Source organism: Pristiophorus japonicus, chromosome 12, assembly GCF_044704955.1.
Source record: "Pristiophorus japonicus isolate sPriJap1 chromosome 12, sPriJap1.hap1, whole genome shotgun sequence".
In the NCBI taxonomy this organism is placed as follows: domain Eukaryota; kingdom Metazoa; phylum Chordata; class Chondrichthyes; family Pristiophoridae; genus Pristiophorus; species Pristiophorus japonicus.
In genome coordinates this window covers 172,265,010-172,282,882 of record NC_091988.1, presented here as the reverse complement: position 1 = coordinate 172,282,882, position 17,873 = coordinate 172,265,010, and the positions used below count along the sequence as shown (strand labels likewise).

The following is a 17,873-nucleotide window of genomic DNA, read 5'->3' as shown; positions in this document are numbered from 1 at the left end:
CTTCCCCCCCTTCACCCCCTCTTCCCCCCTTCACCCCCTCTTCCCCCCTTCACCCCCTCTTCCCCCCTTCACCCCCTCTTCCCCCCTTCACCCCCTCTTCCCCCCTTCACCCCTCTTCCCCCTTCACCCCCTCTTCCCCCTCTTCCCCCTCACCCCCTCTTCCCCCTTCACCCCCTCTTCCCCCCTTCACCCCCTCTTCCCCCCTTCACCCCCTCTTCCCCCCTTCACCCCCTCTTCCCCCCCTTCACCCCCTCTTCCCCCCTTCACCCCCTCTTCCCCCCTTCACCCCCTCTTCCCCTCTTCCCCCCTCACCCCCTCTTCCCCCCTCACCCTCCTCTCTTCCCCCTCACCCCCCTCTTCCCCCCTCACCCCCTCTTCCCCCCTCACCCCTCTTCCCCCCTTCACCCCCTCTTCCCCCCTTCACCCCCTCTTCCCCCCTTCACCCCCCTCACCCCCTCCTTCCCCTTCACCCCCTTCCCCCTTCACCCCCCTTCTCCCCCTCTTTCCCCCCTCTTCCCCCCCATCACCCCCTCTTCCCCTCGCCCCCTCTCTCCCCCTCTTTTCCTTCCCCCCTTCTCCCCCTCTTTCCCCCCCACCTTCTCCCCCTCTTTCCCCCCCACCTTCTCCCCCTCTTTCCCCCCCACCTTCTCCCCCTCTTCCCTCCCCCTTCATCCAACCCTCCTCCCCCGCCCCCCCCCCCCAACTCTCCACCACCCCTCCTCCTAAGCAACACCACTCTCAATGCATCCACCCACCAACAGCCTTGTAATCTCCTGGCAAAGGAAAAAGAAATATTTAAAAAAAAGAAATAAACCTACGCCAATTCAGAGAAAATAAAATTCTAGGGAATTCCTTTCTGACTCTCTCCGCACGAAGATGATCAAAAATGAATTCCTGAGATAATAATGACCACAGGGTACATTACTCAATATCCTGCCTATCTTTTGTACGCAGCAATATAGGCCTCCTCCAGGAACTTGTCCAGCATCCTTTCGAAATGTTTGGAGCAAATCTGCACCCACTCCACAAGTTGCGAACTTCTTCCAAACATCACTGAGACTCTGGGAAAAGAAAAATTTAATGACATCTAACCTAATGCATTACTTGTACTTGTGTTCCCTCGTTCTCTAATTCAAATAATCTGTCGACATGTAAACTGTCCAATCCCTTCATCATTTTAAATGCTTCAATCAAGTCTCCCCAAGGCCTATGTTTTTCTAGCATAAAAAAGACCTAGCTTCATGAACTTACTGTGATAGCTAATGGTTTTTAAACTAGATACTAATTCAGTGGCCCTCTGAAACATCTCCAGAGCACCTCTATCTCACACCATGTGAGGAAACCAGAACTGAACATAGTATTTTAGGTGTGGCCTAATCCAAGTCTTGTACACTGACACTAGTGCTCTTTGTTGTTATGTTGAATCATCCTGGCTCTGAAGCCTAATACTCTTTCGTTCTAGCCTCTTGTCAATGGTCGTGGTCCTTTAGAGACTCGTGCATTATACAACCTCAGCCTCTTTTTCTTCTCAACATACTTTAATTCAGAACCTAGCATGGTATACACATGGGTATTAGCCTTATCTACATGAATTACACTACATTTAATCTGAATTAAATGTCCTTTCCCGCCCCATCATTGCAGCCAGATCAGGTTGTTGACATTTTTTCTCCTTAAGGGCTCTGATACCAGCACAGATCTTTGAGTCATCCGCGAGCTTGTAGACTGTACCCACAACACCTCCATCCAGCTCTTTGATAAAATAAGGAGTAACGGACCAAACACCCAAAGCTGCTGAACTCCACTTGTGACTAGTCTCCAAGCAGAGCCGCTACTATTAATTACAACCCTCTGTCTATGAGAACACACCCAATTCCATATCCATGTGAAACCCAGGACCTGCTCTCCAATTCCAAAGGACTCTCTCTTGTATAGCAACCTAGTAAATATACAAGTCAATTTGAACGCCACACATGTTCTTTATGAATACTGTTTAAATAAACTGGAAATCAAATTCTCATTTGTGTTCTCTAATCTTCTCCCCCACCCAACCCTCCCAAACCGTATTCTGTCAAGTGAGTGAGAACAATCTGGGTCATAACCACCACATGTGACTGCTTGTGAGTTGTAGAGGCAATTTGCAGGATCAGTAGGTTCCGGAAGTGATTTGGCCACTTTTTATGGTCTGCTTCAGCTACTGTTTTGGCAGAGATTTATCAAATCTCCCTTCTGTGCAATGTATTTCTAGATTCACATTTGTCTATATTAAATGCTGTAAAGTTGCTCCCCAATGGTTCAAGAAGTTTTATCGTGAATAGCTGCCTCATATGGACTAGAAGGGTTCAAGATTTGGACCCCATGCTGTATTATTAGCTGATGTCAGCTGTTGTAGTGGCAAGAGTATTATGATTGGCCTTGCATCCCTGAGTTACAGAGGAGAAAATCAGCCAGGCTCTCTGCTTCTGATTCTTATCCAGACAATGGGCCAAAATGGCTGCCTCCTGTGCTGTAAATTTATTTGATTCTAAGACCCTGTTGAAGTGTGAATGTGGATGTTGAGGGCAAAATGATCAAGTAACCTGCCAACATTTGTTGTCCAGGCTGACACATTTGGGAGAGATATAAAAGGGTGCTTGTAAAATCACACTGCATGCAAACTCGTAGGGGGGGGGGAAAATTGGTGATGGAAATATTTTCTTTAAAATTCTGAAGCATCACATCTGAGCTGCTTTTCTGAGTGATTTCCCAAACCGCTTCTATCAAGTTTTTTTTCCCAGTAGGGGCTATTTAGGTGGGCCTATTTAAAGAAAAAACACTAAACCTAATTTTTTTAAATCTATTTAGGTGCACAGCAAAGACAAAAAGTATGTCTGCAAGGTCTGCAACAGAGTCTTCATGTCCGCAGCCAGTGTTGGCATCAAGCACGGCTCCAGACGCCATGGAATATGTGTAGATTGTGCGGGCGGAAGTCTGATGTCTCAGCTAGACCAGGACGGTGCAGATGCGTCTCCAGATGGAATGTTCTCTGCAGAAAGCCAATACCCTGATGAACATGGCGAAAGCCAATATCCTGACGATCATGGGGAAAACCAGTACCATGATGATCATGGCGACAGTCAATACCCTGATGAACATGGCGAAAGCCAATACCCTGACGATCATGGGGAAAACCAGTACCATGATGATCATGGCGACAGTCAATACCCTGATGAACATGGCGACAGTCAATACCCTGATGAACATGGCGACAGTCAATACCCTGATGAACATGGCGACAGTCAATACCCTGAAGATCACGAGGACAGAGAAAGGGAGGTTGAAGAAGAAATGGTAGATGGTGAGGAGGAGATGAAGTGGAAGGATGATGATGTGATTCCCCAGGCTGATATCATTCTGGAAGATGATAAGGAGGTGATCGATTCCCAACAAGACCAAGAGAATCAAGAAATTCCTGTAGCAGATGACAAGGATTTTGGGTGGATTTCACAGGAAATGTAGCCTTTGGGTTACTTTTACATTCTAGAGTGCATCAGTGCACCATAGTTCTTTAGAGTGCTAGCTGTTTCACTAATGTACATGTTAAATTGTAGTCGGGCAGTTTTACAAGAACATTATATTTACAAAGAATACTATTCAGAAAGATACGTGCACCACAGTGATTTTTCAGGTTCATTGTCCACTTGTGAAATTTAGGATTAGATGTTGTTAAAATTTGGGGGCATTGTACCAGTGGTTCTATACACCTTGCTTTCTTAAATTTCATAATATTTTTGAAGAATGTTGGTAAATTTTGAGATTTTCAATCATTTTATGAGCTATTGTTGTCCTTAAAGTGTTAATCCGGATTGCCCATGTGAATGCAGGATCCAAAGCACATTGCTAACTGTTGAGAGATGATGAAACAGCCATTGAGTAACAAAGGTTTTATCTAACTGTTTGCTTCCCAAGTAACGATCTATAATTATTCAAGTTATCATTCCCTCCTGCAGCCCAAAAATGCATCTTGATGTGAACACCCCATCATTTTGTGTGTTAATAGATTAGACATCACTGACAAAAATATGTGCAAAAACAAGAAAGGTGTACATTCCCAAAAAAGAAGATTCTCCACTTTGCAAACAGATGAGACATTCCTTCATTCTATAACGTCTCTGTGCACACAATTCTACCATAGATTTAGTTTTCTGAGTTAGTGCATTTTAAGAAGTGTTTCATAATGGGGTTTCTTCGCTATGGCGGGTGTGAGTCATGTGCTGCGTTGTGTTCTTTTAACATTTTCAATGTCTATATTTTTTTGGCCTTCTCATGGAGATTTATTTTGGCTGTGTCAAAAGACATGAAGCTTTCACAAAGTTCAGAGCTGTGCCAGATCTCTGCTCTTTAGACATGGAAGTAAGGAGTTAACTTATTTGTTGCATTGATAAAAAGATAGCACATGCTTTTTTAGTTATAATATACACTAAATACTGAATATATACCAAATTATATGTTTTAATAGAATTTACTTTGGATACTTTACTGATTTTTGTTTATCATTTAGAAAATGCAAAAAAACTGGAATTGTTCAATATATTTCAGAAAATCAAATCTTATCATGTTTTGGCTTGTTAGTGGTATTATGTGCAAATCCTTACTAAATTAAGCCATAACTATGGTTACTTTTTAGAAATCTATATTGTTGTATTTCAGATTTCTGCCTTTTACATTAGGAGTTTTGCCTGATGACAGTTTTAAGAGTGCTGTGTGAGTATGCTCTCATATATTTATTTTTTCAACATGCTTTCAGCTGGATTTGTTAAGAGAGCGCTTAAAGCTGTTGAAATCTTCTCTGCTTGGAATATTATTCTATATGATACTGACTTTGTAATTATAAACCTGTGTTTGTATTCAAGATGTGTTTAATATTCAGAGTTAGTTATGAGTAGTGGGAGAAGATGACCGTGCATTGTACTGATCTCTGTAAATGTAGTAATTACATTTTTTAGGTGATTATGCTTTCTGTATCTTAGGCATGCCAAAGGTCTGCCGAAAGTTCATGTGCTGGGAATAGCTTAGATATACTCACACCCAAATCAATCTTAAATAAACCGGGAGTTGCTGCCAAAGCAAACCAGTGTTGTGCTTGTTTTGAAGCTTTTATGTAATATCTAACTTTGAATGCTCTATCTCATTCAAATGTAAAGGGATAAGAATGCTGTATGTACACCTTTACATGAGTAGTAATGTGCACTGCTTTTGAGAGTCATCATCATCATAGGCAGTCCCTCAGAATTGAGGAAGACTTGCTTCCACTCTTTTTAAAAAAAAAAAAAAAAAAAAATGTGTCCTTAGGTGGCTGAACAGTTAAATACGAGAACCACAGTCCCTGTCACAGGTGGGACAGATAGTCGTTGAGGGAAATGGTGAGTGGGACAGATTTGCCGCACATTCTTTCCACTGCCTGCGCTTGATTTCTGCATCTCGGCGACAAGGCTCAAGGTGCTCAGAGCCCTCCCGGATGCACTCCCAGGTGTCAGTGGGTTTGTTGCACTTTTTCAGGCAGGCTTTGAGGGTGGCATATCAAACACAGAACAATGGTTAAAAGCTACCTTGTAGTGGAATTTGCACAGTGTAAAATAATGCAGGATTGCCATGGACCTTTATGGCTCTAAGTCTTGTGCTGCTATAACCTCTTGCTTTGTTACTTTCTTTCCTCTGAAAGTTAAATTACTGCCATACACATGGATGCAAAAAGATGACTCCCAGTCATTTAAATAAATGCAAAAGGGTGACGAAGTCCATTGTTTCAATGTATCCATTTGAAAAGTAATTCTGTCAGTGGGATAGTTTCAATGGACATCAATAGCTTCAGCACATTCTGGAGCTATAATGATCCAATGGGAACCATATCTTTGCCCTATCTCTGGAATCTACAAGCCTTTTCTCTTTGTTGGGCCACTTGGGTGCATACCACTAAGCCTCACTGGCAACATAGTATGTTTAGATCCATGTTCCTATTTGTATATATTTCAGGTTGCTGATATTAACAGATCTTTGTGTCTGATTTAGGATTTATCCAGCAATAGGGCAACAACAATACGAACAGCATTTTCAAACCTCTGTGCCATAAAATTCAAATAGGACAAACCAGAAGTGCAAATAGTTGCATGAGCTTCAAAAATCTGATTGCCAAAATTTGTTGGCCACATGCGACTCATGGTGTATAGTTTGGACGTTCTGGCCCTAGCTTTTCTAGAAATACCCAAAAGCCCAACCACTTTGGAGAAGCATGTCAGTCATTGTTTTTGTTTTAAAGTGAAAAAATATCTCTAGCAATCCTAGAACTTCTGATAAGGATAACTTAAAATCCTGTATTAGCAATACCTGAGAGATTTTGCGCTTGTAGCAGAACACCACATTGGGAATATTTGAAGAATTACAACCCCCTTTAGCAGATATTCAAACCTGTGAAGAAAGTTTGTGAATTAATCACAGCTTGATTACATTACAGAAACAAAACCTAGCAAGATATGAATAGCAGTTCGAGTATATGATTGTCTTAATACTGAGGTTGATAATAGCACTTACAAACTTATCAAATATACTCAGTGAACACAATTGTCAAATCAAAACTTCAGTGAATTCATCTAAATATTTCCACTAATGTTCTTAAACAGTCCAATAGCACTGCACTGCAGTGTGGTGTAGAACAATATTGGCAGAGGTATCTGAGCAATTCAGCAACCCACTGGACCACATTTGATGGATGGCTCTTGGAGAAACAGATCAAAAGAGGGCCTTGCATTTCCAATTTAAAGAAAAGCATGTTATCAATATTGGATATTTAAAAGTTCCTAGTGTCTGAGTTATGAGGAAATATTAGGAAAAACATGCACTTGAAAGGAGGTGAATGAGAGGGGACCTTACGAAGGTATATAAGTGGAATAGAAAAGGTTAGTCCTGAGCACTAATTCACATTAAACCATGACGATTGAACAAAGGGGCGCAAGTACAAACCAGTAAAAGCAAAGTTCAGGACTGATTTGAGGAAGCACATTTTCACAGAAGGAATGATTAATACCTGGGACGGTCTTCTGGATAGGGAAATTAAGGCAAAAACTCTGGAATCTTTGCAGAGGCATTTGGATTGGGACTGTAGACTTTTATGTAATATGAGCTATATGTGCAAAATAGCCTCCCATCATTTGTACCCTTGATGCTTAATATGTTTGTTATTACACATGATACAGAAATTATAAATTGAAGGCCATTGGGACATTTTTATATTGCAAAAACTAAAATAGCTGCAATACATGCAAGTTGTGTCAATGGGCCCAAGTTTCGGGCCGCGCCTCGAACGGCGCAGCCCTGACCTGGACGCCCATTTTTCACGCTCGAAAGTGCACCTAAAAAATACCTGCAGGTCGTTTGGAGCTCGGCGCAGCGCAGCATGAGCTGTGGGGGGCGGAGCCAGGTCCCTGCACTGAAATCAGTGCCGGGACCTCTGCACAGGCGCGCTACAGTGGGCGCGCATGTGCAGTAGCTCCAGGTGCCAGAAACTGTATGGGAGGGGCCCGCAGCACGCAGCCCCGAGCCCTGGCCGAAAGGCCTCACTGGGGCTGCAAGGATCAGGTTGCACCTCCCTCGTCCAGCTCCTGCTCTGGCTCCAGCTGGCTCTCTCAACCTCCCCCGCCCCCACACAGCTCCCGCTCCGCTCCGCTCTTTCCCGTACCCCCCCCCCCGCAAGCTCCTGCTCCGACACCCCCCCCACCCAGGCCACCTACCTTTTAACTCCTTCGGCAGGGCCCGCCCACCCAGCATCTTGCTGGGGGCAGGCCCTGCCCGAAGTCTTGGGCCTGGCTTCTTCCCGTCAGCCGGGCCCGTTCCGCCTCCTCCCTCTCCCCTCCCTCTCTCTTCCCTTCCCTCCCTCCCTCTTCCCCTCCCTCTCCTCTTCCCTTCCCTCCCTCTCCTCTTCCCTTCCCTTCCCTTCCCTCCCTCTCCTCTCCTCTTCCCTTCCCTCCCTCTCCTCTTCCCTTCCCTCCCTCTCCTCTTCCCTTCCCTCCCTCTCCTCTTCCCTTCCCTCCCTCTCCCTACCCCTCCCTCTCCGCACCCAGTCAGAAACACATAGACACTGACAGACAGAGAGAGAGAGAGACACACTGGGGGGGCCCCGTCCCAGCACGCTGTTGTTGGGCTCCCGGTGCTGCAGTCGGTGAGCAGAACATTTTTTATTTATTGATTTTAAACTTTTTTATTTTTTTATTTTTTATTATTTTTTTTGATTGCTTTATTGGTTGATTTATTGATGTATTTATCATTTATTATTGATGATGGCTCTTTATTTGTAAAACTGAAGTGTTTAATGTTTTTAAACTTCCCTTTAAACCCCCCCCCCCCATTCCCTCGGCCTGATTTGTAACCTACGCCTGATTTTCTAAGTGTAGGAAAGGTTTTTCTGAGCGTACAAAAATCTACACTTACTCCATTCTAAGTTAGTTTGGAGTAAGTTTTCACTGCCTAAACTTTAAAAACGGGCGTAAGTGGCCAGACACGCCCCCTTTTGAAAAAAGAAATCTGTTCCAAACTGAAACTGTTCTAACTGACTAGAACTGGAGCAAACTAAATGCCGAAAATTCCAATTTTTAAGATACTCCATTCTAAACCAGTTGCTCCAAAAAAACAGGAGCACTAAACGGTGGCACAATTGAGGAACAGTGGAGGACTTTTAAGGAGCTCTTTCATAGTGCTCAACAAAAATATATTCCAGTGAAAAAGAAGGGCGGTAAAAGAAGGGATAACCAGCCGTGGATAACCAAGGAAATAAAGGAGAGTATCAAATTAAAAACCAATGCGTATAAGGTGGCCAAGATTAGTGGGAAAATTTTAAACGACAGCAAAGAATGACTAAGAAAGCATTAAAGAAAGGAAAGATAGATTACGAAAGTAAACTTGCGCAAAACATAAAAACAGATAATAAAAGCTTTTACCGATATATAAAATGGAAGAGTGTGACTAAAGTAAATGTTGGTCCCATAGAAGATGAGAAGGGTGATTTAATAATGGGAAATGTGGAAATGGCTGAGACCTGAAACAATTATTTTGCTTCGGTCTTCACAGTGGAAGTCACAAAAACCATGCCAAAAATTGCTGGTCACGGGAATGTGGGAAGGGAGGACCTTTAGACAATCACTATCACTGTGGGGGTTGTGCTGGGCAGGCTAATGGGACTCAAGGTAGACTAGTCCCCTGATCCTGATGAAATGCATCCCAGGGTATTAAAAGAGATGGCGGAAGTTATAGCAGATGCATTCGTTATAATCTACCAAAATTCTCTGGACTCTGGGCAGGTACCAGCGGATTGGAAAGCAGCTAATGTAACGCCTCTGTTTAAAAAAGGGGGCAGACAAAAGGCAGGTAACTATAGGCCGGTTAGTTTAACATCTGTAGTGGGGAAAATGCTTGAAGCTATCATTAAGGAAGAAATAGCGGGACATCTAGATAGGAATAGTGCAATCAGTGTGTAAATGGAACTGCCCAGACTAACTTTGCACATTGTAACATGATCCATTTTGACTTCAGAAGTCAGAGAGGACACATCCTTCCCCCAGCCTAAGTCCCTTTACCCTATTGCAAGTGCATCCCTCTCCCAAACCTTACCCCAGCGATAGTGCATGACCTTATCTCTTTCCCCCCCCCAGCCATAGATGGGGCATTGTGTGCGGATTGTTAACCGGTTTATTGGGTATGAAGTGAATAGTGACACGGTCGTGATTTCTAGATTTCATCCACTCCAGCAGTGTCCCTTGTAATACACACCAAGCTCTCCGAGAAATCGGGTGTAAAGGGGGTTGGAAGAATGTGATCCATCTTCCGCGTTCCCTCCCTCCCTTCCAATACCCCCCATCCCGTCTTTCTCTTCCCCCTACCACCCCCCAAAGCTCGCTCTCTCTCCCTGGTCTAGTAACATTGATTTTGAGTGTGGATCTTTCATCAAAATTGCTTTGGAGATCTGAAAAAGGGTTTTACTTTCAAGAATGTAAAAGGTATGCTGTTGTGTTTTCCAACTTTTTCGAAACTATGAAACTTTCTAGACTGCTATACTTTCAAACGAGCTTTACAATTTCAAGCTTCCTTTCCACAGTTCTGCATAATGTTTGGGACAAAATACTGCAAGATCCCAGAGGCCCGGTCGGAGACTTGGGGCGCTGCAGGTGTCTCGGGTCCACTTGGCTGCTTGGGAATTAATGTGTTCGGGGCCCTGGTTTCGGGCATCAGGAGGGCACATGCGCAGAAAATGGTTAGTGGAAATTGTGCTGGGGGGGTGGGGGCAGAGTCGGGAGACGCAGAAGCGTGTTCGGACAAAGTCACTCCGGAATAGAAACATAGAAAATAGGTGCAGGAGTAGGCCATTCAGCCCTTCTAGCCTGCACCGCCATTCAATGAGTTGATGGCTGAACATGCAACTTCAGTACCCCATTCCTGCTTTCTCGCCACACCCCTTGATCCCCCGAGTAGTAAGGACTTCATCTAACTCCCTTTTGAATATATTTAGTGAATTGGCCTCAATTACTTTCTGTGATAGAGAATTCCACAGGTTCACCACTCTCTGGGTGAAGAAGTTTCTCCTCATCTCGGTCCTAAATGGCTTACCCCTTATCCTTAGACTGTGACCCCTGGTTCTGGACTTCCCCAACATTGGGAACATTCTTCCTGCATCTAACCTGTCTAAAACCGTCAGAATTTTAAACGTTTCTATGAGGTCCCCTCTCATTCTTCTGAACTCCAGTGAATACAAGCCCAGTTGATCCAGTCTTTCTTGATAGGTCAGTCCCACCATCCCGGGAATCAGTCTGGTGAATCTTCGCTGCACTCCCTCAATAGCAAGAATGTCCTCCCTCAAGTTAGGAGACCAAAACTGTACACAATACTCCAGGTGTGGCCTCACCAAGGCCCTGTACAACTGTAGCAACACCTCCCTGCCCCTGTACTCAAATCCCCTCGCTATGAAGGCCAACATGCCATTTGCTTTCTTAACCGCCTGCTGTACCTGCATGCCAGCCTTCAATGACTGATGTACCATGACACCCAGGTCTTGTTGCACCTCCCCTTTTCCTAATCTGTCACCATTCAAATAATAGTCTGTCTCTCTGTTTTTACCACCAAAGTGGATAAACTCACATTTATCCACATTATACTTCATCTGCCATGCATTTGCCCACTCTCCTAACCGATCCAAGTCACTCTGCAGCCTCATAGCATCCTCCTCGCAACTCCCACTGCCACCCAACTTAGTGTCATCTGCAAATTTGGAGATACTACATTTAATCCCCTCGTCTAAATCATTAATGTACAATGTAAACAGCTGGGGCCCCAGCACAGAACCTTGCGGTACCCCACTAGTCACTGCCTGCCATTCTGAAAAGTACCCATTTACTCCTACTCTTTGCTTCCTGTCTGACAACCAGTTCTCAATCTACGTCAGCACACTACCCCCAATCCCATGTGCTTTAACTTTGCACATTAATCTCTTGTGTGGGACCTTGTCGAAAGCCTTCTGAAAGTCCAAATATACCACATCAACTGGTTCTCCCTTGTCCACTCTACTGGAAACATCCTCAAAAAATTCCAGAAGATTTGTCGAGCATGATTTCCCTTTCACAAATCCATGCTGAATTGGACCTATCATGTCACCTCTTTCCAAATGCGCTGCTGTGACATCCTTAATAATTGATTCCATCATTTTACCCACTACTGAGGTCAGGCTGACCGGTCTATAATTCCCTGTTTTCTCTCTCCCTCCTTTTTTAAAAAGTGGGGTTACATTGGCTACCCTCCACTCGATAGGAACTGATCCAGAGTCAATGGAATGTTGGAAAATGACTGACAATGCATCCGCTATTTCCAAGGCCACCTCCTTAAGTACTCTGGGATGCAGTCCATCAGGCCCTGGGGATTTATCGGCCTTCAATCCCATCAATTTCCCCAACACAGTTTCCCGACTAATAGATTTCCCTCAGTTCCTCCTCCTTACTAGACCCTCTGACCCCTTTTATATCCGGAAGGTTGTTGGTGTCCTCCTTAGTGAATACTGAACCAAAGTACTTGTTCAATTGGTCTGCCATTTCTTTGTTCCCCGTTATGACTTCCCCTGATTCTGACTGCAGGGGACCTACGTTTGTCTTTACTAACCTTTTTCTCTTTACATACCTATAGAAACTTTTGCAATCCGCCTTAATGTTCCTTGCAAGCTTCTTCTCGTACTCCATTTTCCCTGCCCTAATCAAACCCTTTGTCGTCCTCTGCTGAGTTCTAAATTTCTCCCAGTCCCCGGGTTCGCTGCTATTTCTGGCCAATTTGTATGCCACTTCCTTGGCTTTAATACTATCCCTGATTTCCCTAGATAGCCACGGTTGAGCCACCTTCCCTTCTTTATTTTTACGCCAGACAGGAATGTACAATTGTTGTAATTCATCCACGCGGTCGCTAAATGTCTGCCATTGCCCATCCACAGTCAACCCCTTAAGTATCATTCGCCAATCTATCCTAGCCAATTCACGCCTCATACCTTCAAAGTTACCCTTCTTTAAGTTCTGGACCATGGTCTCTGAATTAACTGTTTCATTCTCCATCCGAATGCAGAATTCCACCATATTATGGTCACTCTTCCCCCTAGGGGCCTCGCACAATGAGATTGCTAATTAATCCTTTCTCATTACACAACACCCAGTCTAAGATGGCCTCCCCCCTAGTTGGTTCCTCGACATATTGGTCTAGAAAACCATCCCTTATGCACTCCAGGAAATCTTCCTCCACCGTATTGCTTCCAGTTTGGTTAGCCTAATCTATATGCATATTAAAGTCACCCATTATAACTGCTGCATCTTCATTGCATGCACCCCTAATTTCCTGTTTGATACCCTCCCCAACATCACTACTACTGTTTGGAGGTCTGTACACAACTCCCACTAACGTTTTTTGCCCTTTGGTGTTCTGCAGCTCTACCCATATAGATTCCACATCATCCAAGCTAATGTCCTTCCTAACTATTGCATTAATCTCCTCTTTAACCAGCAATGCTACCCCACCTCCTTTTCCTTTTATTCTATCCTTCCTGAATGTTGAATACCCCTGGATGTTGAGTTCCCAGCCCTGATCATCCTGGAGCCACGTCTCCGTAATCCCAATCACATCATATTTATTAACATCTATTTGCACAGTTAATTCATCCACCTTATTGCGGATACTCCTTGCATTAAGACACAAAGCCTTCAGGCTTGCTTTTTTTTAACACCCTTTGTCCTTTTAGAATTTTGCTGTACAGTGGCCCTTTTTGTTCTTTGCCTTGGGTTTCTCTGCCCTCCACTTTTCCTCATCTCCTTTCTGTCTTTTGCTTTTGCCTCCTTTTTGTCTCCCTCTGTCTCCCTGTATTGGTTCCCATCCCCCTGCCATATTAGTTTAACTCCTCCCCAACAGCACTAGCAAACACTCCCCCTTGGACATTGGTTCCGGTCCTGCCCAGGTGCAGACCGTCTGGTTTGTACTGGTCCCACCTCCCCCAGAACCGGTTCCAATGCCCCAGGAATTTGAATCCCTCCCTGCTGCACCACTGTCAAGCCACGTATTCATCTGCGCTATCCTGCGATTCCTACTCTGACTAGCACGTGGCACTGGTAGCAATCCCGAGATTACTACTTTTGAGGTCCTGCTTTTTAATTTAGCTCCTAGCTCCTTAAATTCGTTTCGTAGGACCTCATCCCTTTTTTTACCTATGTCGTTGGTACCAATGTGCACCACGACAACTGGCTGTTCTCCCTCCCTTTTCAGAATGTCCTGCACCCGTTCCGAGACATCCTTGACCCTTGCACCAGGGAGGCAACATACCATCCTGGAGTCTCGGTTGCGGCCGCAGAAACGCCTATCTATTCTCCTCACCATTGAATCCCCTATCTCTATCGCTCGCCCACTCTTTTTCCTGCCCTTCTGTGCAACAGAGCCAGCCACGGTGTCATGAACTTGGCTGCTGCTGCCCTCCCCTGATGAGTCATCCCCCCCCCCCCAACAGTACTCAAAGCAGTGTATCTGTTTTGCAGGGGGATGACCACAGGGGACCCCTGCACTACCTTCCTTGCACTACTATTCCTGATGGTTTTCCATTCCCTATCTGGCTGTGGACCCTTCTCCTGCGGCAAGACCAACTCGCTGCACGTGCTACTCACGTCATTCTCAACATCGTGGATGCTCCAGAGTGAATGCACCCTCAGCTCCAACTCCGCAACGCGGACCGTCAGGAGCTCGAGGCGGATACACTTCCCGCACACGTAGTCGTCAGGGACACTTCCTGCATGGTACAGGAGGAGCATAACACCCGACCGAGCTCTCCTGCCATGACTTAACCCTTAGATACACTTAAATTGGCAACAACAATGTTAAAAGTTACTAACTAATATAAAAAAGAAAAAGAAAAACTACTCACCAATCACCAGCCAATCACTTACCCCCTCGGCTGTGACGTCACCTTTCTGTTTCTACTTCTTTTTTGCCTTCTCCCTGTAGCTGCACAAGTACGCCTCACCAACGAACTCCCGACGCCTCTCGCGGCCTTTTATAGTCCTCTGCTGATCCCCGGACTCACGCCTCACCAACGAACTCCCGACGCCTCTCGCGGCCTTTTATAGGCCTCTGCTGATCCCCGGACTCACGCCTCACCAACGAACTCCCGACGCCTCTCGCGGCCTTTTATAGGCCTCTGCTGATCCCCGGACTCACTCCTCACCATTTCAATGAGATCACACCTCATTCTTCGAAACTCTAGACAATAAAAAAACATTCTATTCCATCTCTCGTCATGGGCAACCCGCTCATCCCAGGAATTAATCTAGTGAACCTTTGTTGTATTTTTTATTCTTTCACGAGATGTGGGTGTTGCTTGCAAGGCTAGCATTTATTGTCCGTCCCTAATTGCCCTTGAGTGCCATTTCAGATGGCAGTTAAAAGTCAACCACATTGCTGTGGCCGCGAGAGGCGTCGGGAGTTCGTTGGTGAGGCGTGAGTCCGGGGATCAGCAGAGGCCTATAAAAGGCCAGATCAGGTAAGGATGGTAGATTTCCTTCCCTAAAGGACATTGGTGAACTAGATGAGATGGGTTTTTACAACAATCCAGTAGTTTCATGGTCACCATTATGGATACTAGTCTTTTCATTCCAGACTTATTTAAATTCCACAGCTGCTGTGGTGGGATTTGAACTCTTGTCAGCAGATTATTAGTCCAGGCCTCTGGATTACTAGTCCAGTAACATTACCACTATGCTACCGTCCCTTCTAAAGCAAGTATATCCTTCTTTAGGTAAGGAGTGCATAACTGCACAGTGTAGTCCAGGCGTGGTCTTGCCAAAGCCCTATATAATTGCAGCAAGATTTCCTTACTCTTGTACTCCAACCCCACCTTGCAATAAAGGCTAACATACCATTTGCCTTCCTAACTGCTTGCTGTATCTGCATGTTAACTTTCTGTGATTCATGTACAAGAACACCTCAATCCCTCTGAATCCCAACATTTACTAGTGTCTCAAAAATATTTCGCTTTTCAATTCTTCCTACTAAAGTGGATAATTTCACACTTCCCCATATTATATTCTCTGCCACCTTCTTGCCCAATCACTTAACCGATCTATATCTCTTTGCATCCTCCTCCCAGCATACTTTCCCGCTTAGCTTTTAGTCATTAGCAAACTTGTTATATTGCATTCGGTCCTCTCATCTAGAAATACTCTAGATTGTAAATAGCTGACGTCCAAGTACTGATCCTTGCTGCTCTTCATTACGGATAGCAGACTTGGTCTGCTCACCAACCAGCCTTTTCCATGATAAAGCAAGATGATAAATACCCTGTTCTTTAATTCAGTTGGAAATCTTAAAAAAATATATCCTCTGGATATGACAATATAGTCAAACAATTTTTTGGAACAATTTTACCTATTTTTGAGTCTTCAAGAATCTTTTTTTGCTCTTTATGTAGGTAGCACATTGAAACATAGCTGAAAGCTGAGTCCAAGTAATTCTAGTGCTCAAGCAAAATACTGTGGATGCTTTTACCTCCTCCCTTCCCACTATGCAGGGCCCCAAATACTCCTTCCAGGTGAAAGTGATTTACTTGTACTTCTTTGAATTTAGTATACTGTATTCGCTGCTCACAATGTGGTCTCCTCTACATTGAGGAGACCAAGCATAGATTGGGTGACCGCTTTGCTGAACACCTCTGTTCAGTCCATAATTGTGACCGAGTTTCCGGGCGCCTGTCACTTTAATTCTCCACTCCACTCTCACTCTGATATCTCCGTCCTCGGACTTCTCCACTGTTCCAGTGAAGCTCAACGCAAGCTCGAGGAACAGCACCTCATCTTTCGTTTAGACACTTTACAGCCTTTTGGCTCCCTTTCCCCCAACCCCCTGCCCCCTTCCATCATGTTTTTTTTGTTCTCTTTGTTTATAATGGCAGCTGGTCATTTCTATGCCAATCACACCTTATCCAGATTAACCTTTTTCTAACCTCTATCATCACCATTTCAATTCAGCCCATTATCCCTTTTGTTTCTCTAATCCTGCATTCCACCCTATCACAGACCTTCCCTTTTGTTCTTTCTTCCCCTCCCTCTGTCAATGCTTAAGAATGTGTTCTGATGAAGAGTCGTCGACCTGAAACGTTAACTCTGTTTTTCGCTCCAAAGATGCTGCCTGACCTGCTGAGATTTCTCGCATTCTCTGTTTTGAACTCTAGTGCTCCATGGACCACACTTGTGAATTGCCTACAGATGTGTGTGGAGCATGATTTTTCTTAACCTCTCTGATAGAGAATCTGAAATGCATGGATAGTTTCTCAATTCTCCGGAAAAAAAATTGTAATTTAATCTCCTTACCAAATCCTCCAGTAACAGTCCTGCAGAAAATCAACGGGTTCCAAACGGAATATCCCAGATACGATTAGGTGAACAGAAAATATGATGCAGTAGACAAAATATCTCTGACTAGGATCATGAATGCATATAAAGTAGGACGTGAATGACCTAAAATTTCCTCTGGCAGTGTCACTTCCTAACCTGTCTACAAATAGGTTCCAAGAAAAGTTTTCTTTTGAAAAGAAACCAACTTTTTTCCCTTGAAGATCACACACATTTTGAAGTGTCTAGATATATCCAATACGGTGTATCCAAAATGCTCCATGGCATTTTGCCAGTCATTCAGAAGTAGAGCACATGGGAAAGCACAGGACCAGCAAAGACACTGCAGTTTGTCTGGGTAACCTCAAAAGTTAATAACCCTCAATCCCCACTCCCTCAAATATCAGTCCAATTGTTCCTAAAATTTTATCTTACTCCCTGGGCTGGTAGTGCAAAGAGTGGTGAACATGTCGAACAAACCGTTTGCACCTTCTCTTTCTAAGCTTTAGTAGTGTCTCCTGGTGCTGGAGTTTGTGACAATTTCAAAAGCATCATCAGGGTTCAATTTGCTTTTTCCCTCGGGCACAGATACCTTCCAGCCATCAATGAGCTGCAAATTCTGACAACTGGTGAACAGACATGCAACTATGAGTAACTCAAAGAGCACTTTTTAGAGATTTGGTCCACACTCCTGGAACTGACTAATTTCGGCACACACTGGAGGGCAGGTCGGTGATTTGTTCATGCCTATTCCAATGCTGCATTAAATTAATAACTAGAAAGTGTAAGATTGGGCTTGGGCTGCTGTTTCTAATTTTCTACTCAGCATCTCCACAGCAATATGAATCAGGAATTCAATGGTGTCACGATGAACCATTAAACTTGCATCACACTACTACCATGGAAATGCATATTTATTCTCAAGTGCTTAGTACTTTTAATTGTAAGTGTGTTCAAAAT

The 17,873-nt window shown here is 44.3% G+C and overlaps 1 protein-coding gene across 3 annotated transcripts in view; it reads left to right on the top strand.

Annotated features, from left to right (window-relative positions):
* Window positions 1-17,553, top strand: part of LOC139277555 (zinc finger and BTB domain-containing protein 46-like) — a 104,632-nt gene extending 87,079 nt beyond the window's left edge. For 2 of the 3 annotated variants that reach the window (XM_070896156.1, XM_070896157.1), the window contains one exon: window positions 2,845-5,107. In XM_070896156.1, coding sequence (XP_070752257.1) covers window positions 2,845-3,498 — 654 coding nt within the window. In that variant the 3' untranslated portion in view covers window positions 3,499-5,107. Of the gene's footprint in view, window positions 1-2,844; window positions 5,108-17,501 lie in introns of those variants that run through there. The other variant, XR_011596108.1, reaches the window with a different exon arrangement.
* Window positions 17,554-17,873: the final 320 nt, after the last annotated feature.